Genomic DNA, 22,032 nt, shown 5'->3' with positions numbered 1-22,032 from the left:
CCATTCGTCACCTCCTGCTCCGACGAGTGACCAGTCCGCTCCCGAGATCCTTCCCCGCACCTATATCTATCTTAAGTATCTATTCACGCATACTAAGCTCACAACACCGTCCTCCCTACGCTGTGGGTCGCCTACTAGCGGATCGAGGTTCCCCGGAATACACGGACGCCTGGGTCGCCTAGTTGAAAGCGGCCGTGTACCGAACTATACAATCGCTGAACACACACCGGCCCTCAGCCACACTTTCTTATCAACACAAATACACTCCACAAATCCTGGAACAAATCCACACGTACCACCGGTATCCGCCCGACCTCCTGTACCCTGTATTCCTTCCCCTTATTAAGATAGGAACATCCGCGTAGGCCCCTTCAGGGCCCGACCAATATAAATAAATATCAAGAGCCGTGATAAGTATTTGTGCATTTGTGTAGTGTGTTAATATTAAGTACATAAGCTGTAAGTACCCTAGATATATAAGTTAACCTGGTTGTAAATAAAGCGGGTCCAGTGCCGCCTGAATTGTGTTACACTAATTAATCGGCATTATTAATTCTCACCCCGTACACCTACCGAGGTTATTTCCCTCCAGGGGCCTCAGGATCAAGATCAGGATAGTTAGGACCGCTTCACGGTCATTGTAGATCCCCCAGGCGACCAGGCACTCCTTCAGAGGCCGGCGCCAAGCTGAGCTAGTCTAAGACCGCTTCCCGGTACGTATTAATTGAGAGTTATTAGGTAGGTACCAGCCCTAAGCACTAGGGATATTAGTCATAAGGGTAAGTACCACATTACAATATAGCACCCAACCCCCACTCTCGGGGAAGGCCAGGCAGGTCGACTCGCCCAGGGGTCGCTCCCCGGTGATCCAGACCAGCTCCTGCTGAGCTGCTACATTACATTTGGCGCCCAACGTAAAATCCACTAATTCTCATCAATATTTAATATTATTTAGCCCCCCGTAAAAACTTGTTAATCATTAGAAATAACCGACCGACCGACTAACCGTGCAACTTAACAATCTACCCGCCCGTAATCGTTCTAAAAATAGACCGACAACCGACCGACCGACCCCGTTTAACAAAAATTACAATTCAAAAGTAAAGAGCAGATAATTTTTTGTTGGTCATTTTTATTTAAGTTATAGTAACCGATTACAAACTGGCCCCGTTTTATAGTAGGTAAATATACAGCATCAAATGCCAACTTCTTGGATTTATAACCTTAGTAAAGAGGAATTAATAAGGGAAAGCAGGGAGAGGAAGCTACCGACCGTAAATTTAACCGTAGACAAGCTGAGGAAGCAGCTGTCCGACCACATCAGACAAGAAGAGGAGGAGTCCTTCGAGATGACATCCGAAGACCAGACCAGAACCGCGAGCCAGCTGAACCTGTCATCCATCGTGAGGGAATGGAATATTTCGTTCGACACCGCATGCGACCCGGTTGAGTTCATCGAGCGTTTGGATGAACTGACGTCATCAGGTGACGTCCCGCAGGACCGATTACTCCAGGTACTACCTAAAGTACTAAGAGGTAAACCGCTGTTATGGTACAGGAACAACTCTGACAACTGGAAAAAGTGGGAAGACTTCTTAGAAGACTTCAAACTCTTTTTCTACCCGGCGGGATACGAGAAAAACCTGCTCGAGATGATCATCGCACGAAAACAACACCACCGTGAATCTTTCGTCAACTACCTGACCGACATACAAACCCTGATGAGAAGGTACGGAAAAATGACCAAAACAGAAAAAGAAGAAAGAGTCTACGAAAACATGAATGCCAACTACAAGTACTACATCAAGAAGCAAGACTTCACCAGCCTCGGGGAATTAATAAGACAGGCAGCCGAGTACGAGCAGATCACAGAAGAATCCTCATCTCAACAGTGGAATCACCGACCAGACCGACACCGCCAGACACCGAAAACTAATCCTGAAAGATCACCAGAACCGCGTAAAATTCACGAAAAATACGACAGGACCACATGCTGTTGGAACTGTGGCAAAACAGGCCACTCACACAAGGAATGCCGGGGCAGGCAAGTACTGTTCTGTAGCCAATGCGGAGTCCTCGGGAGACTAACGCGCAACTGCTGCAGAAGAGAAACCAAGTTCGGAGACACGAACATAACCGCCGAAGAAAACCGAACAGAACACCGAATCTTCGAAGACGTAAAAATAGGGAACATCACATACCGAGCTCTAGTCGACACAGGCTCCACCAGATCTTACATCAGTAGAAACATTTATGAAGACAACTCGAAAAACGCCGACACTGAAAAAGTCGTAGGGATGCGAGTAACCGTCGCTGATGGCAGAGTCATGGACGTGAAACTCAAAATAGACCCAGAAATCGAGATACGGCAGAGAAAATTAACACACGAACTCTTCGTACTACCAGCTTATTCACCGCCAAACCTAGTTATCATAGGCATAGACCTCCTAAAAAAGGCAGGAGCCACAATAACCTGGGACAACAACACCGAAAATACACCGAAAGTCACCGAAGTCGTCGCACCAGAATCAACGCCACCAGACAATAATATAATCAACATCCCAAGAAAGTCAAAATCCCGCAAGCAAAAGAAAAAACATAACCAACAACATCCACCATACCAAGATATCCCGACACAGCTCCAATACAGGAACGAAAAGGATGGTTCGAGAGGAAAATGACCGAAACCCGAAAATCACCTGAAAATGACCCAACATTCACAATCAAAAACGGCTCACTCCATAAACGAATTGTAAATCCGAGGTACGGGGTCAAGATCAATTCACAATCGCAGTGGAAAATATGCGTTCCGACAGTGAAAAGAAGGTCGATTATCGAGCAACACCTTAATGAACCGACAACAACAGGCCACCGAAGCACGGGAAAAATCCTAAAAAGCATTGCCGAAACATATTATTGGCCCGGGATGTACAAAGATGTTCTTCATCATATGAAAAAATACAAAGAACGACTAAAATCATCTTCATCAAACTCGCCGCAGCCAAATTCCACCGAACCGAAGCAGTAATAACCTACCGACGACGTCATCACCCATCGCCAGATGTGCCTAGCCGCGGTACTCATGCGATGCCGAACGATTTACCGATTATTCCAAATCTACCCTCAATCATCAACATAATGAAGATTGAAGACAAATAGCCGTAAAAAGTTAAAACATTTTATATATTTATGACTTAGTCATTCCGTACCGTACCGTATAAACCTTATTATGTATAATTTGTAATTAAATTGATATACAACCGAAAAACCACAATCTGTATTAAAAATATAGAAATAGGTAAAAATGTAAACGCAAATGCACACATTTTACACCGTCCGTCCGTAGTTTAATATAATATAAGTAAATAATAGACACACAGACATAATATTAAACTTATAACATCCACCTTTTTGCATCCAAGTCACAAGCAAAATGTAGATCAGACTTAGAATAAGGAGTGTAATGTTTTTGAACGCAGCCCAATACGTTACTCTGTGAACGTACACAGGTTAGAATTTTAATTGTCAAGTGTCAAACCGACCGAGTAAATTTCAGCGCAAGGGCACATGCCGTATAAATTTTATGTTATTTGCAATGTAAATAATCTAAAACCGAAAAGCTGAAACCGTATACCTAATGTAATTACCAGGAAAATGTATATCAATACACAATAAGTTATACATACATAGCCTACAATGTAAGTAAAACCAACCATACATTTTATCCTTGCTCATAGCTTGCAAAAGCAATATATTCACATCTTTTATACAGAAAAGAACCCCGAATATACCTGAAACCGAATGCCCTGTTTTACCTGCACCAAGCAAGGATGAAGTGCTCATGTATTGCATTATCTATTTACCTGTAATCTTGTTTTTTTTTACCAATCTTAACAATATTACAAAATGTAAATTAACCTGAAATAAATCTAAGTAAATAAAATGTATCCTTAATCCAAATGATAAAGCAGGAACCTGTTGTAAACAAATGCACCAGTACATGCACCTTTCTCTTTATTTTTTCTTGTATGTATCTACATAACCTGTGAATTTTTACCAGGTAAAAATTCTCCTGCTGAGGGGGGAGAATGTAACGAGCCGTTACCAAACCATCCACCGCACCTACCCACATACCGAAGCCACAAGAGCGCCCGCGGGTCGAGGTGGGGCACCACACAGGCGACTGCGGAGAATACAAGGGGCGCGGGGCGACCCGCCTATAAATAGCCGCCGGACCGCCGCCCGGCCACCATTCGTCACCTCCTGCTCCGACGAGTGACCAGTCCGCTCCCGAGATCCTTCCCCGCACCTATATCTATCTTAAGTATCTATTCACGCATACTAAGCTCACAACACCGTCCTCCCTACGCTGTGGGTCGCCTACTAGCGGATCGAGGTTCCCCGGAATACACGGACGCCTGGGTCGCCTAGTTGAAAGCGGCCGTGTACCGAACTATACAATCGCTGAACACACACCGGCCCTCAGCCACACTTTCTTATCAACACAAATACACTCCACAAATCCTGGAACAAATCCACACGTACCACCGGTATCCGCCCGACCTCCTGTACCCTGTATTCCTTCCCCTTATTAAGATAGGAACATCCGCGTAGGCCCCTTCAGGGCCCGACCAATATAAATAAATATCAAGAGCCGTGATAAGTATTTGTGCATTTGTGTAGTGTGTTAATATTAAGTACATAAGCTGTAAGTACCCTAGATATATAAGTTAACCTGGTTGTAAATAAAGCGGGTCCAGTGCCGCCTGAATTGTGTTACACTAATTAATCGGCATTATTAATTCTCACCCCGTACACCTACCGAGGTTATTTCCCTCCAGGGGCCTCAGGATCAAGATCAGGATAGTTAGGACCGCTTCACGGTCATTGTAGATCCCCCAGGCGACCAAGCACTCCTTCAGAGGCCGGCGCCAAGCTGAGCTAGTCTAAGACCGCTTCCCGGTACGTATTAATTGAGAGTTATTAGGTAGGTACCAGCCCTAAGCACTAGGGATATTAGTCATAAGGGTAAGTACCACATTACAATATAGCACCCAACCCCCACTCTCGGGGAAGGCCAGGCAGGTCGACTCGCCCAGGGGTCGCTCCCCGGTGATCCAGACCAGCTCCTGCTGAGCTGCTACATTACAAACTGAAAAAGCTCGACGGCATTTTAGACACAACAAGCGATGACACAGTGGTTCCATTAATAATTGCAGTCACCGGCGACACTTCTGATAGTGATGATGACGAAGACGAAGATTTAAATTTGTAAATAAATAAACACTTTTTTATATATAATCAGTTTTATTTTATAGTCTATGGCTTATATATTTAATCTATTTAGTCAGTTTTATTTTAGTACCTATCCTACTATGGGCCATAGTCTATGACTTAAAATTAAAATAATTAGAAAAATTTAATTAGAACACTATGACATCACTATGGGCATAAACAATACGCTGTCAATGTCAGTCCGCCATATTTGTTTACATGATTGTTGGTTTCTATTTCAAACGACTGTAACTATAACCTCTATATATAATTAAGTATGATTGCTGTCAGTGTCAAATAAAGTTTTTCTTTCTTTAAATTACCACGGTGATAAATCCTAAAAGTGGTCTTGTGACTTTTGTTTGCTAAAAATACGTTGAATAAATGAGGAATATTTTACCTCCAAAGCCCTCCTGATCCGTGGCGCGTCGCCGCCGGCGTCGGACTGGCTGTCCATCTCTGAGTCGTCCTGGGTTCGAGCCATCTGAGGGCAATCATTCATGTTAGAATTTGCTCCTATACTCATAATAGTGTTATATCAACACGTAGATATCATTGAAAAAGAAAATTTAAAACTAATGTCGGAATTAAATCTATGTCTGTCTCGTTCTGTCCATATAGTGTCAAAGCAAGGCAACAATACATTTAAGGTTCTGTAAATCAGCGTATAACACTCGTATCAAGTATAGGCAGTCACAAATAAATACATAATTTATTTATTTATTTGAAGACCAACAAATGATAAACTTGTTACATACATCAAGGCTACATAAATAATAGAAATATGTCTGTATACATGTAAGTGTAGAAATATATTTACTGAACATGGGTTACATTTAGTAATAAGGCCGCCGAATGTGCTATTTATTTTGTGTTCTATGTATGTGGATCTGTTTTTGTGTGTTTGCTATAAATAGTATTTATATATTTTATCTTTATTATTACCTCTAGCGACTGCGGCACGGCGAGCGCGGTGCTAGTCGCGGGCAGCGAGCCGGCCGGAGGCGCCGTGCGCCCCGAGTCCGACTCTGATGGCTCCCATTCTGTGTCGCCTGCGAGAGTAGAAGTGGATGTTAGTGTTTAGGTACGTATATCTAGACATCATGGGCGGCAAGTAAAATTGTAAACAAAAACAAAATTAATTTCAAAACGTGCACCAAAATAAACAATATTAGGTTGGTACCTGTTGGTATTTGATTTCATGAATAAGGGTATTATAATCTGGGGGCACGGCAGTGCCCCCACCAAGTCGAGCAAAAAAGCGACACGGCCGTACCATCCTTTCTATTCTATTCTATTCTCATAGGGGGTGATGTTCCTGTACGTGGCTCTCTCGAGTGGAACCTTTGTACATATCCCCTTGATTTCAGCTCAGCCAGCCTAGCTCCCGAGTAAACTGGAGTAGCAGGCCTGGGTGTTGTAATAGCTGAGGTAGGCGCTCTGTTGGTCCAAGAATAGATAATCTTGTTTCTGTAGTAGGTGGACAAGCTAGCAGAATATGTTCAACCGTCTCATCTACTTCCTTACATGTCCTACATAAGGGACTAGTTGAGTTACCTATGGTATATAAGTGTTTATTCACGCAACAATGGTACCGATTCTGAAGGGCGCACTTCCTAATTTTAAAATTAGCTAAAATCTCTAAATTTAACTGACAGCGCTAATTTTTGCTATTCTGAAGGCAACGATTTTAGCGGCCAACTAAATTTAGAAGGCTGATTTGACGTCTTCAAAATGAGTGTGGCCATGTACGTAAGTATATTACAATCGAAAATATCGACTAACTTTTTTAACCTTAAAGTACTCCAAATACATTTAATTATCCTAAATAGTAGTTAAAAATAATGAAAAGGATTAAATACTCGGCATTTATATTGGTTTTCGTGATAATTTCAATTATTTATGTAACATATTCATAATTAATTATTGCAACTGGTAACTCTGACTACAAAAAATATTCATAATGCTTCTATGATGATCTATGGACTTTACCAAGTGATTTAAAAAAATATAACAGAGTAGAGATGAGGTAAGTTTATGAAATAGTGATAGTAATCGAAAATAATCGATTATTGAACTTTAATGAATTAATTGAATGATTTTTATTTTTAGTTATAGCTTTTACGTTAAGTACGTAGTTGCTAAGTTCTACATCTAAATGTTTTCCACGATATTTATACTTAGGTACTTACTTAAATGTTTATTACTTGATGATACGTAACATAAGTATGTATATGTATAAGGGATGATATTCATATAAATATATTAAAAGTATTGAATACTTACATACTTACAAAAGCACAAACCTTATCAGTACAAATATATTTACCAAAAACTAATATGATTAAAATAAAAGTGCCTACTCGGGAATCGATCCATCATCGATTATTTTTTCATTTAAGCATAGGTCGGAAGCAAGGAACATTGCACTTGGTACATCTCTATGGCGCATGCGCGCTGGACTGCAGCGGCGCCAGCGACAAGCGCCATCCGCCATCGCGCCGCCATTTTCAATTTTCCGAAGAAAAGTTTGCCGCTATTCTTTTAAAGTATTTTTGTTAAGTCTTTACAATACAAAACAAACATCTATTATTAAATTATTATGTTTGTGTTTGCAATATGCAATTGGAAAATCGATAAGGTAAGCTTGTGTGTTGAAGTTTACGTATTATTTTAGAGAGTTACGCAAAATGGAAATATTTTAATGTTTTATCAGTAATTATAGGCATCAGTTATTTACGAAAGTTTGTGTTCTAGCCCTTTTATTTGTAAACTCTAAAGTTTTGTGAGTGCCTACCTAATAGGTACCTACTTATAAGGATAAGCTTAATTCTGTCAACTATCCATACAACAACTTACCTAATTACTTAATTTTTCAGTGACAAAAATAAAGAAAATGAAATATCAACCACACCCATAAGCCAAATATGAAATGCTGGAGACATTCATTTTTCTGGGACAACAATACTACAACGGCCATCAGACCACCTACCTACCTACGAAGAAGAAGAATAATGGAAATAAAAATATACAGAAATGAAATCAAGCAATTGTGTATTATTGGTGTTATTAAAACTCAACCAGTGTGTGTCGTGTGTGCTATTTTATTCACCCAAATAAAGTTTTACTTCTAGAAAACTTCTTTCTTCTTTCATAAAGGGTAATAGTAAATAGTAGTCAGTATTAGTTTCGTAAAGTCAGGCATATTTTTCAGAAAACATAGGCAAGTACTGGTTTTTTCCTGTAATAAAATAGGTAAATGCAGTTAAATATTTTGAGTTATGTAGGGACCACTTTGAGTAAAATATTCTTACAAGTTGAAAGGGGTAAGTAGTGAGCTGGATAGGTACACAGGTAGGTGAGTTTCTTATGTATGTAGACTGTAGAGCCGGTTTGTTTGGAAGAAGACAGCCGAGGACAGAGTGTTAGGGCTAGGGTAATTCCTGAAGTAGATCGGTAGGTGTGTTGATTAATTATAAGATCTAAAACAGTAAATTAAGTTGTTTTTAAGCAACCCGGTTCATGCCTACCTTATAGTTAACACATTTTTCTGTCAAAATATCAGAAATAATATGACAAAACAGAGTCACTTTCACATCGTAGTTTCGCAAAAAATATTAAGTTAGCGTCGTTGCAATTAGCTTTACATGCTTAAACAACACATCAGCTCTAAGTTAAATCCATATTTATTCACCTACAACAACAATTTCCCATATATTTCACGGTTTTACTTTTAGAAATTTTAGTATAATTTTAACAGGCACCTGTTTAGACCCCTTTTAAATTTAGGAAGAAAGTTGCTAATTTTAAGTTGACAGCGCTAAAAATGGCACCTTCAGAATACCAATTCGACCATCTAACCTAAGTTGAATAGTTTTAACGCTGTCAGATTCAAAATTTAAAGTGACGTCTCTAATTTTGGAGATAAACGGTGCCTTCAGAATGCCAAATAAATTTAGAAAGAATGTAAGCGTTTTTTGACAGCGTTAAAATTAGAATGTGCCCTTCAGAATCGATACCAATGTCCTGTTATTAATCCTACCATTAATGATATATTACTACGGGACAGGTTGAGTAAGTAGCGTGTAAGTTTATGGTTGTGTGATACAATAAACGCTTTAGTTTGTCTGCAATCTACACGATTTTTCCACTCCTGATTGTGTTCAAATAGTGTTTTATCGGTGAGACATTGCCTTATTGCCTTTGATGACAAACTAATAAATGGTTCTGGCCCTATTGGTAGGGTATTTGATCCCATTCTTGCTAGTCGGTCAGCCTCGCAATTTCCTATGTTGTCGTTATGACTTTTAATCCATTGTACTGTTACGCGTGTTTTGAAACTATACAAGGCCAGAACGCACCCATAGTGTACTAGCACTGTATAGTTTCAAGTGAAAAAAATAAATATTTTACTTGAAAATATACACGATTTGTGCGTACTAATCGCGTATACTTTCAAGTTGGGATTTACTGAATCGTACTTGAAAATATACATTGCTATTACGCATATTGCTTGATTGGCGTACTTGTCGCATATAATTTATACCTACATGCTGATTCTAATTTACTTAACTATTGCGGTAAATGTAAATGACTACAATTGACTTGTTCTGCCTGTCATACCTATAAAATAATAATAAATGAAGATGAACAAGCTCTCATTTGATTGATAAATTGATATTTATAGCAATCATACTTGCAAGTAAGCATACCTACTAATATCTTATTATTTAAATGAATTAAGAGTAATACCTACTACACTCCTGAACGGATAAGACTAGCTTAATGACGCCGTCGGCAATATTAAAGTGCATTTAACAGCGCATCAAAATATTATTATAACCAACTAAAACTAAAATATTAAATTTTGATCAAATTTTAAATGTAATGGTTTAAAATAATTAGGGTCATTTGGTGTTGACTTTTTGCTGCTTGGACTTATTCATTGCTCGTGAGTGTAGTATAGACATATTTTTATCAAGTTTTGAATTCACCGTAATTGTCTTTTATGAATTGTTCTACACCCTCTCATGAGATAATTTTTACTATCAACAACAGTTCTACAGTTTAATATCAATTTACTTTTTAACTTACGGTGTGAACAAAAAACTCGTTACGAAATTAATGCCAAGTGCGGAATGATGATACAATGTTTAGAAAGCAATAGACTTATTACTATTTCGCATGAAAGAAAGAGAGAGCAACAATTCAAAAGGGCTACCTGGTAACTAATCACGTATAGTTTCAAGTGCTCGCATTGCCGCTTGGCGCTTGAAAATATACACGATTAGTACGCAGTGGTAACTGCTGCAGTATATTTTCAAGCCATAATTTTGGCCCAACTTACTTGAAAATATACGCGATTAGTGCGTAATGGCCTTGTATACTTTCAAGTAAATCATGGCACCATTTTAATTTGAAAATATACGCGAGCAGTCCCGACCTCTGCGTTCTGGCCTTGTATAGTTTCAAAACACGCTACTGTTACATTATTTGAAATGCTTAGGTTTTCCAGTGTTCTGTGACATTCTAAAATTAATTTAGATTTTGTTACAGTTCTGCCTAAGGCACCTAAAATAGCCATACTGTCTGTGTAGAAGCAGATATTGCTATTTTTTGTGTCTTTTATTTGTGTAGCTCCGTCAAGTAGGCTGGCAGCTTCTGCCTGAAAAACAGTAGCTTTGTTCCCGAAGCTGACAGAGTATTGTAAATTAAGTTCCGGGCAGAAGACACCTCCACCGCTGCCCTTCTTGTTCTTGGCTCCGTCAATGTAGATATTGATGTCGTAATTGTTTTCGTCTGATGTGCCACACTGATCTCGCTGGATAGTGTACCATCCTTTTCTCGAAGCAATTCAGGCCATTTTCGACCCCCTGTAACTTCGTTGTGGATAAAACTAGAAGACTGAATTTTCACTAACCATGCAGGCATTGTAAAGACACGGTATATTTCAAATTTCATTCAATTTGAACCAGTAATTTAAAAATTTTAACGGGTCAATGTTTCTTAATTTTGTCACTGACTCACTCACCGATCATAAAAATTCTAAGGCACTTCTAGCAGACCTAGAAGCTTCAAATTTGGAATATAAGTTGTGTTTGGTGTATGAACCAAGGAAAAACTAAAATATTTGGGGGCACGGCAGTGCCAACTCGAGTAAATTTTTTCAATTTTGGTCCAGTTTTCTAGATAGGTACAAAACTGCTTAAATAATTTCATAATCACATATCTGGGGGCACGGCAGTGCCCCCACCAAGTAAATATAGGCGCACGGTAGTGCCCCTGCCAAATCGAGCAAAGGATTCGCGTCATGCAAATTAAATCCGCAAAGGATGGATTACCTACCTACGGACAAATTACATCAGGGGTCAAAGTTTCTGACTCACTCACTCACCGATCATAAAAATTCAAAGGCACTTCTAGCAGATCTAGAAGCTTCAAATTTGGAATATAAGTAGAGTTTGGTGTATGAACCAAGGAAAAACTAAAATGTTTGGGGGCACGGTAGTACCAACTCGAAAAAAAATTCCAATTTTGGTCCAGTTTTCTAGATAGGTAGTACATAACTGCTTAAATAATTTCATAATCACATATCTGGAGCACGGCAGTGCCCCCATCAAGTAAATATAGGCGCACGGCAGTGCCCCTGCCAAATCGAGCAAAAGATTCGCGTCATGCAAATTAAATCCGCAAAGGATGGATTACCTACCTACGGACAAATTACATCAGGCTACCAGTGCTACCACTTATAGTCAAATTTTCTTAATGTACAATGAACTTTGTGTATTGGATACTGAGGTTAAATTTAACTAGGGAAATTTGATGCAGTACGAAGTATTAAAGTTACGTTTATTCATTACACGTACATTACGTAGCCAAAAATAAAGATTCTTGATTCTTACCTTAAGTTTGCAATTTATGTAGGTAGGCAACCTACCAAACTAAGTTAACGCACCTACCTACGATGGGATATGTTATTTCTGGCAAAAACACTCGCGTCGCGTTTTTATCCCATCTTGTAATTATAGCTGTATCTCCTAAACTCCTAAAGCTATTCATTTGCCATCTTCACAAGAAATAAACCTCATTCAACCTACTATCTTAACTATCTGATGGCACAAACACACTTACTGTCAGAGTGATACGTGCAAACTATAGCTGTATCTCCTAAACTACTCATCCTATCAATTTACTGTCTTCACAAGAAACAATCCTCATTTCATGTACTATCCGAACACACTTACTGTCAGAATGGTAATGCGCCGGGTAATGGTGGGTAGGCGGCGGCGCGACGACGCGAGGTACACTCGCTACGTAAGTGCGCGCGTTGTCACAGACCGAAGCTCCGGGGAACGCCTTGAGCAGAGGCCGGCCTGAGACGCACGGCGACCGTGAACCGCCTTCGCCCGTCGCTATGCATACGTCCTGTAAGAAAATCTTAGTATAAAGAAGTGCCGTATCAACTAAGCATTATGTTCACGCCCACAAATTCCTGTTGTTGTCTACTGTCCTCTAAACTCACCATTGCATCTCATATGTGTAAATAGCTCTTTACATCTCCAAATAGCTACATGCTCAATAAGGGTAACACAAGGTCGGGGGGTAAGAGGGGGTAGTGGAGGCAAGAGGGGGGCAGTGCGGGGGGACACAGTACTCACGCGGCTGGGGCTGGCGGCGGCCAGGTCGGCGGCGGTCTGCAGCAGGTACAGCGCCAGCGCCAGCACGTGGTCGGGGGGGCAGTGCGGGGGGGGACAGTCCGCGCTGCGCCGGTGCACCCCCCGGTGCAGGACGGCTAGGAGCGCGCCGTGGAGGACTCCTGGGAATAGAAGGTGATGGTGAATTTTACTATAGAACCAAATTTAAGGGCCTATTCAAATCGTTAACCGCTACAGCTAGTAGTAAGGGGATAAATCTGTCTCATTATTACTATAAGTAGCATTAACGCTACCGATGCCGATGGCGGTAGCCGATAACTCTGCGGTTTGGATAAACTCTAAAGAATAAAGTTTAGATGCACTATTCCAAGCGGAAGGTATAAAGAACGTTGCCATTCAGCCGCTACATGTCTACTCATTCTTCAAACAGCCGCTACAATCCTGGTCAACTCTTGTTTCTTATACTGTACCTGAAGCAGCCAACACGCGGGGGTCAGGCGCGGGGTCGGGGGGCGCGGGGGCGGCTCGCAGCGGGGGCCACAGCGGCTGCTCTGTGGTGGGGCGGGGCTGATCGCCGGACTCCGTTTTCTGCTTTTCGCGGACACTGTTGGTGAGAGTGGAGGGGTTAAACAGGATTGTACAGAAGATGGTGGATTGTTTTTTCCATCATAAGGCCAAATTATGCGGCACGCGACAATACAAACTACGTTTTTACACCATTCTACACAAGCGTTTTTTACCTATAACGTAAGTATAAATTAATAGCGAAAATTTATTAGATGAGTCCGCGCCATCGAGAATTGAGTTCGACGCAGCGTTGCACAGAACTTGTATCTATGACTACCCCTTCACAGATCACAACCCTCACATGTCCTGTCTTTCAATGGCCTCGTGACCGTACCACACACACCCACACTAGCATACGGAACATACGGCACTCACGACTTGACGACCGAATGGTGTAGTGGTTAGTGACCATGACTGCTATCACAATAGTCCCAGGATCTCTATTGAAAGTCGGACAGATATTTGTTTTACAGGCTCTGCATACTTTGGGGACCGATGACCCTGTGTGAGATGTCCCCACACATTCCTCCTACTCACTACTCGGTGAAGCGCTCCATGGAGGCGTGGAAGTCCCTCCGGTGCACGGCGCGGCGCAGCACGTGCAGCGGCTCGTAGTACTGCTCCCACACCACGGGCCGGGGCACGAAGAGTCCTTGCTCGAGGTTTTCGGAGCCTTTGGGGGGCGGGCGGTAGGTGGAGAGCTGGGGAGAGATGGTGGTGTTAATGATATACAGGAGAATTTAAATTAGTCTTGCAACATTTTCATGTATTAACTTCACTCAATAGCTAACTTTACTCTAAAACTTACTTCAGGCAGGCAGGTAGAACAATCAATTCATCATCAGCCCAAACAAATACAGAGGTGACCCAGGGGGTCATCCTGAACAACTTTTGTACTACGAGTTTTGAAAATTCACTAAAAAATATTTCCTTTTTCATAGAAACTTTGTTGGTCACGTGACTTTTTTACTATGGAGAACGTTTTTATTTTTTTGTCAATTTCGAAAAATCGTAGAACAAAATTGTTCAGAATGACCACCTGAGTCACCCCCTATCGGCTTAGTATACCCTTTTTGCAAAGTATTGTATAATAATTTAACTATCAGCACCGATTTGTGGTAGCAATAAACCCCCACACAGTTTTAGTCCTTCGACCCGGACATTCGTGTAGTTACCTCCTTCAGCACATGCTCGAAGTTCCTGGTGTGCGCGTTGCCGGAGCGCTCGGGCATCAGCTCCAGTAGTTGAGAGTGAGTCTTGTCGCCTCCCGCCAGGAGGGTCGCCACTTCGAGACGCGACTGGGTCAGCTCGTCGTTGCCTGCGGGATGTGAAGAGTTAATATTGGCAACCAACTGATGGTACTGAAGCGAAGTAAACAATGAATTTATAGAGATGAAGAAATTATTATGAAAGCCTACATTGCGGTTGAAGTAGTATCATTTAATGAAACGGTTAGCTGCAATAAGTAGAAATTCCCAAAGCTAACCGTTGGGCAGCTACCGGCCCAGCCATACCACTCGGGAAAGTCGAAGATGACCTGAAAAGGACCTAAATAGACTCTTTTGTATGCGATTCAATCAAGTTACTTATATCTCCTTAACATTCAATTTTCAGATTAGCGTCAGTCACTGGTCGGCCCGGCCAATAATATAAAGGCTTTGTCAAACAGAGCGCGTTACCATAGTAATACAACACATTTTAGCGTTATAGCACGGCGTCAAGTTAGCGCTCTGACGCGCGCTAGTAATGCGCTCTGTTTGACAAAGCCTTAAATGTCCTAGGCTTTGTGACGTGTGTGCCCCTCCTACTCACTGAGGTTGGTCCTGGAGGAGACGAGGATGGCCAGGAAGGTGAGCAGCCCCTCCACCAGCGAGTCCTGCTCGGCCGCCGCGGACGCGGACATCGGCGCCATGCTGAGCCACTCGCGGACGCCGAACCTGGGGGTTTAATGTCAGTTGTACTGTGGATATGTACCTACGTTGTATACGAAGGCAACCTTAATAAAGTTTAATTCGCACATCAAATGATGATCTCATGAGGCGCTTAATTTCTCAGTAGGGTTACTAACTGAAAACACGCCAGCAGAAAATTCTGTAAAAAGTTTTAGCTATTTGTACGCATTCCTCTCCACCCAAAGGTAGCCAGCAGCCGCTACACGAGTTTGTTATCAACGTCGATAAACTCGTCTAATGCGCGTTCTACCAATCCCCGCGCCGTATTTATGGCGAATTGCGATATACAGACGTTTATCTACGTCGATAACGAACCCGCGTACAGGCAGCTGGACAAATAATTGTAAAATATGACGTCGAATACAAAATTATGGAACAGAATCAGGGAAGCCGCTCTTATTGCCTTAAGAACTGTACAAAATTAAAATATAGTCCGTATCCCATCGGGAATGGATGATTATGATGATTTATTAACATCATACACATTATTGTCATCATCTAAACACTAAAAATCTGTCAGGGCAGCGTATGCTGCCAAACATTTATACTTTCAAACATGAAAGATTTCAGAACACTCACAGATCAATGCACATGTCCATGAACTGGTCGGCGGGCAGATGGGCCGCGCACACCTGCAGCCAGTAGATGTCGATGTCCACCATGGAGTTGCAGAAGTTGGCCTGGATGTACGTCATCGCCTGCCCCTTGATCTGCAGCCCGTTGCGCACCCACACGCCCGCTAGGATTTCGTAGAAGAGGCTCTGTTGGAGAGAGGGTAAGGGTTAGTTTCGCTTGCGTAAAGTTGTAGTAACCTGGATCCTGGGGTGACGACAAGGATACATTTTGGGGTGGAAAGATTTTTTTATCTGGATCTTGTAGAATAGAGTCGGGGCTATACATGAGGGTTAGTTTTCCGGCTGTATACATAGAGAAATCTTGATCGTCTGGATCTTACACCTACTCTGTGGGAAACATAATGGCTGGTTTGGCTTGCATAAATTCCTCTTAATCTGGATCTTGTAGAACAGTGTTTTTCAACCTGTGGGTCGCGACCCCCTGGGGGGTCGCGAAGCTTCTGTAGGGGGGTCGCCAAAGGGCGAAAAAACTGGGGTAAAAAATTTTAAAGACAATTAGTATTTATTTATTAAGTACTCTTACTTTAAAAATATTTTTACTTAAACATTTCTTACTTTAACCAAAGGATAATTATAAACATTTTAATATGTTATAATATAAACAAAAAATTCAATCCTGAGACGCGCGTTAATTGGCTGAGCTTGTTTTTTATTAAGTAATTTATCCCATCGTGGATCTATTTTAGTACAATAAACCACATCCACACAGTTAGGCAGATTATACAGAAGACCGAAGAGTATAATAAGCCACTGTCTCTAGCCTTTTTGGACTATGAAAAAGCCTTCAACTTCATCGAGACCTGGGCAGTTTTGGCCAAATCGACTGGCGCTATATCGAAGTGTTGAGGTGTCTGTGCGATGCCGCTACTATGATTGTCCAAGTACAGGACCACAAGAGCTATCCAACTGCAACGAGGAGTGCGACAGGGGGATGTGATATCTCCGAAACTGTTCACGAATGGCGAATACATTTGTCATACCTCTGCTTCGCGAACGACATCGTTATTATGGCAGAATCTCTGCAGGATGATGATGGAAGTGGCCTAAATTCTGCTTCCCAACGTTTAGGCTTCGGAGTATAAACTTGGACAAGACGAAAGTCATGTACAATGCTCACATCGAACCGGAGCCGATGATCGTTGTTGAGGTAACTATCAAAGTTGTGAAAGAATATTATGTCTAGCTCTGGCAGACTATTCGGCTAGGCCGAAGCAACTTCCATCAGATGGCCATCCCTCAGAGCCTGAATACAAAATATTTCAACCAGTGCGCCCTGACAGTGATGACAACAGTATGGTTCAGAGACGTAGGCACTGACGGTAGGACTAGTCCACCGATTTAGAGTCGCTCAGCGTACTATGGAGAGAACTATGCTTGGGGTTTCTCTGATAAAAAGGCTATAAATGAGGTTTTCCGTCAGAGGATTAAGATGACCGACATAGCAGTCAAAATTTGCAAGCTGAAGTGGCAGTGGGCTGGTAATATCTGCCGAAGAACCGATAACCGTTGGAGTAAACGAGTTCTCGAGTGGAGACCATAAACAGGCAAACGCCGCGTGGGAGGCCTTCCCGCCTGGTTCACGACCACGTGTATATTTTTTTTAAAGCCCGGTATTTTGTCTTTTTTATTTTTCATTTCACCCTAAAAACTTTTATTCAAGATATGTAAATGAAAAAGTCGCTATGGCATTAGTCGTACGTATGTACCGTATGGCGACACGTATCCGATGTATGTAATTCTAAAATTATGTGTGTACTTCGAACCCTAATCATGGAGACCATAAATACATACTTACGTCGTATGGAATGAATATTGGGAATACTGTTACAGTATACACATTCATACATGATAAAAAACCGAAAGGGTCAAGGGGGTCGCGAAAAATTTTTTTATACCAGGGGGGTCGCGTCATGAAAAAGGTTGAAAAACACTGTTGTAGAATACACACTGCTAGGGAGAGAATAGGGATTAGTTTGACTCGCATAAAGCGATAGATAGATAGAGATCTCTTGACCTGAATCTCGTAGCCTAGCTTATGCTCTAGGTCTAGGAGATTATTATATGGGTTAGTTTGGCGGTTGCAAGTGTTATTAAACGAATCCTAAAGTTATGAAATAGAGGTAATGCACCCTTATGTGTCTCTTCTTATTTTTTTAACAACCAAAGTTATGACATCCGTAACATTGTAAATGGGTGATTCTCAAAAAATGGCTCCAAAAGCATAATTTCTTTGGCGCATTTTTTTTTTCATGTTGTTTGAATATTATACCCCACATATTGTAGAGGCTTTAGACCTCTTTAGTTATCTCTTATTGGCCCTGAAATCTATCGAGCCGATTCAAAGTTACAGCGATTTTAAACAATTTTTGGCCAATGAAATTAGATTGGCACCAATGAAATTAGAAAACACACCAAAGAAATTATAAAAGGTCCCAAAGAAATTAGTTTTAAGAACAAAGAAATTAGAAATTGTTTTAAAGAAATTAGTTTTATACGTAGATTGCAAAATATACACAACAAAACTAAAAATCACGCATATCTTTATTTGTTTTTAACATAATTACCTGATCACGTAAGGGTGCAAGGGTTCTAAACATCCGAATGAACCAATTGCCAACCTCACCTGCCCGTGGTGCACTCTGCTAAATAACAGACGAGGCTCTGGCGACCGGATGATGGCAGTATAACCATCCAAAAACAGCTACTCTAAATCCCATAGGCCGGCGATGGGCAGCAGCGTCACCGGTATAAAAAAGTGTAAAGAGGACGAGGACACGATGTCCCTGGAGTCCGGCCACATGTTCTACCATCAGGAGGGCGACCAACTGTCCCAAGGTGGCGTAGGATTCCTCGTCAACAAGACCCTTGTCAACAACGTAGTGGAGATCAGCAGTGTGTCAAATCGGGTAGCGTACCTAGTACTTAAACTAACCGAGAGGTATTCCTTGAAGGTCGTACAGTTATATGCACCAACCTCGGCACACTCTGACACAGAAGTCGAAGCAGTATACGAGGATATCACTAGGGCATCACGTGTACTGCTAGGACCCAATACACCGTTGTGATGGGGGACTTCAACGCCAAAGTGGGAGTACAAGAATGCGACGAATCGAGGGTAGGACATCATGGCTTTGGTAGCAGAAACCAGAGAGGGCAAATGCTTGTAGACTTCCTCGAAAGGGAGGGGCTTTCTTTCTGATGAATTCTTTCTTTGAGAATCGGCGCCAGAGGAAGTGGACATGGGCAAGCCCCGATGGTAGGACGAAAAACGAAAAAGACTTCATTATGACTGACAAGCTGCACATTTTCAGATATGTCCCAGTGATCAATAGGTTTAAAACTGGGAGTGATCACCGACTTCTCCGAGGCACTCTGAATATCAACTTCGAGCTGGAGAGGAGATGTCTGGTGAAGAGGACCCTTCGTCCCTGCACCAAATTGGAGCTGTCAACACCAGCTTCTAGAGAGGACTACAGTTCTTCAGAAGGGTGACCAAACCCTTCTGAAGAACTATAGACCGATCTCGCTTTTAAGCCATGTATACAAGCTGTCCTCAAGGGTTATCACAAATGGTCTTGCCCAAAAGTTAGACGAGTTTCAGCACCCGGAGCAGGCTGGGTTACAAGAAGGCTTTAGTACAATAGACCACATCCACACAGTAAGGTAGATTATACAGAAGACCGAAGAGTATAATCAGCCTCTGTATCTAGCCTTTGTGGACTATGAAAAAGCCTTCGACTACATCGAGACCTAAGCAGTTTTGGAATCCTTGCAGAGATGCCAAATCGACTGGCGCTATATCGAGGTGTTGAGGTGTCTGTACAATGCCGCTACTATGACTGTCCAAGTACAGGACCACAAGACAAGACCTATCCAACTGAAACGTGGAGTGAGACAGGGGGATGTGATATCTCCGAAACTGTTCACCAATTCACTGGATGTCTTTAAGACGTTGGACTGGAAAGGACATGGCATATGTATAAATGGCGAGTACATGTCACACCTCCGCTTCGCGGACGACATCGTTATTATGGCAGAATCTCTGCAGGAACTTAGCTGAATGCTTCCCGACGTGTAGGCCTCGGTATGAACTAGGACAAGACGAAAGTCATGTACAATGCTCACATGAAACCGGAGCCAGTCGTCGTTGGTGAGGCAACAATCGAAGTTGTGCATGAATACGTCTACCTCGGGCAGACTATTCGGCTAGGCAGAAGCAACTTGGACAGGAGGCTGCAAGGCGCATCCAACTGGGTTGGGCTGCATTCGGGAAACTTCGTCACATATTCTCCTCGTCCATTCCTCAGAGCCCGAAGACAAAAGTCTTCAACCAGTGCGTCCTGCTAGTGATGACGTATGGTGCTGAGACGTGGACACTGACGGTAGGACTGGTCCACCGATTTAAAGTCGCTCAGCGTGCTATGGCTCTCCATAGTTATGCTTGGGGTTTCTCTGATGGATCGTATCAGAAATGAGGTTATCCGTCAGAGGACTAAGGTTACCAACATAGCTGTCAAAATATGCAACCAGAAGTGGCAGTGGGCTGGTCAAATTTGCCGACCAACCGATAACCGTTGGGGTAAACGAGTTCTCGAGTGGAGACCACGAACAGGCAACCGCAGCGTGGGACGCCCTCCTGCTCGCTGGACTGACGACCTTAGGCGGGTAGCCGGTAGTAGTTGGATGAGGAAGGCCAAGAACCGAGTGTTGTGGCGCTTATTGGGAGAGGCCTATGTCCAGTGGATGATTATTGGTTGATGATGATGATGATGAGAGAATTAACCATAATAGACATTGAATGCATTAAGTTAGCGTTATTAATGGTGTTTCATACCCAATACTAATTTCTTTGTATCAAAACTAATTTCGTTGGCGCAGAATGCCAAAGAAATCCAAAGAAATTATTGCCAACGAAATTACAAATCATCACTTAAAATTTATTTTTACAGAAAGCTGATGTACAATTGGAACCTCTTATTGACACGTGCATACTGTTTGAATAGACATACGTGGACAAAAATATGTATGCAACAAAAACAAATAATAGCATGAAAGTAACAATCGAAGAAATTAGGCACTTACCTGACCAAAACCCGTTATGGTGCAAAAAAAAAATTTTTTCGTCATACTCCGTAAACTTATGCTCCTCTGCTCCTGGTCGAAGATAGTGGGGGACTGAAGGGTGAGGGACGCATGGTGATTATGTCCGGTGATCGTTTAAACGCAGAGTAGGAAGACGGTATCGTTACGCCAAAGAAGTTAGTTTTTTTTCTCGGACAAAATTGAATGCGTTATATTTTTGAAAACTAAACCTAAGAGTGAATAGAAACCTAATTTACATTTACCATAAGTATCTGTTATAATGATAACATATAAATCATAAGCTTATTTTACTTTAAAAAGTGAGTTTTTCTTGACCTCAAAATAAAATCAAGTGAAGGACGCGCCAAAGAACTTATGATATTGAGTTTTAAAAAATCATTGTCGCTTTCTTTATAAATTTATGAATTACATTACTAATGTATAAAAACGGTCACAAGATACATTATTTTAAAAAAAATACATCCTGGTATAAAACTATCAATTTCATGTATTTTATGGCTTGGACATACCTAAATCGCGTCATTTGAGAATCACCCAAATAGTAAACATCACGCTTCCAAGAATGCGATAAAAAGGATATTTTTTTCGTTTAATAGCTAACAGGTCGATAAAAAATGGGTGCGGTATTCATAGCGTATCATTCTGTTGCTCGTATAACAAAAAGCTTTTGTTGATAAAAGAACACTTCACAGTGTTGTGGCGGGGTTTACCCTCCGTCTGTCGCACACAATGTTGCCAACATAATAATCTTTTCCCATTTTTATTGTAATATTTAGTTACAAATATTCCAACACGAAAAGCAAAGCTAAATAATGCACATAATATAATAATAGCCTTGATAATCAA

General features: G+C 41.6%; 1 protein-coding gene across 1 annotated transcript in view; it reads right to left on the bottom strand.

Annotated features, from left to right (window-relative positions):
- The window catches only part of LOC125488493 (E3 ubiquitin-protein ligase Ubr3-like), a 59,167-nt gene that overhangs the window by 5,694 nt on the left and 31,441 nt on the right, over positions 1-22,032 (bottom strand). The window contains exons 10-18 of the mRNA XM_048622579.1: positions 16,028-16,209; positions 15,309-15,433; positions 14,672-14,814; positions 14,034-14,197; positions 13,400-13,533; positions 12,933-13,090; positions 12,519-12,699; positions 6,220-6,326; positions 5,675-5,758 (exon numbers count right to left, since the gene is read on the bottom strand). Of these exons, the coding sequence (XP_048478536.1) occupies positions 5,675-5,758; positions 6,220-6,326; positions 12,519-12,699; positions 12,933-13,090; positions 13,400-13,533; positions 14,034-14,197; positions 14,672-14,814; positions 15,309-15,433; positions 16,028-16,209 (1,278 nt within the window). The remainder of the gene's footprint in view (positions 1-5,674; positions 5,759-6,219; positions 6,327-12,518; positions 12,700-12,932; positions 13,091-13,399; positions 13,534-14,033; positions 14,198-14,671; positions 14,815-15,308; positions 15,434-16,027; positions 16,210-22,032) is intronic.

This window comes from Plutella xylostella, chromosome 8 (assembly GCF_932276165.1).
Source record: "Plutella xylostella chromosome 8, ilPluXylo3.1, whole genome shotgun sequence".
Taxonomy (NCBI): domain Eukaryota; kingdom Metazoa; phylum Arthropoda; class Insecta; order Lepidoptera; family Plutellidae; genus Plutella; species Plutella xylostella.
This window is presented reverse-complemented; position numbering and strand designations above follow the sequence as displayed.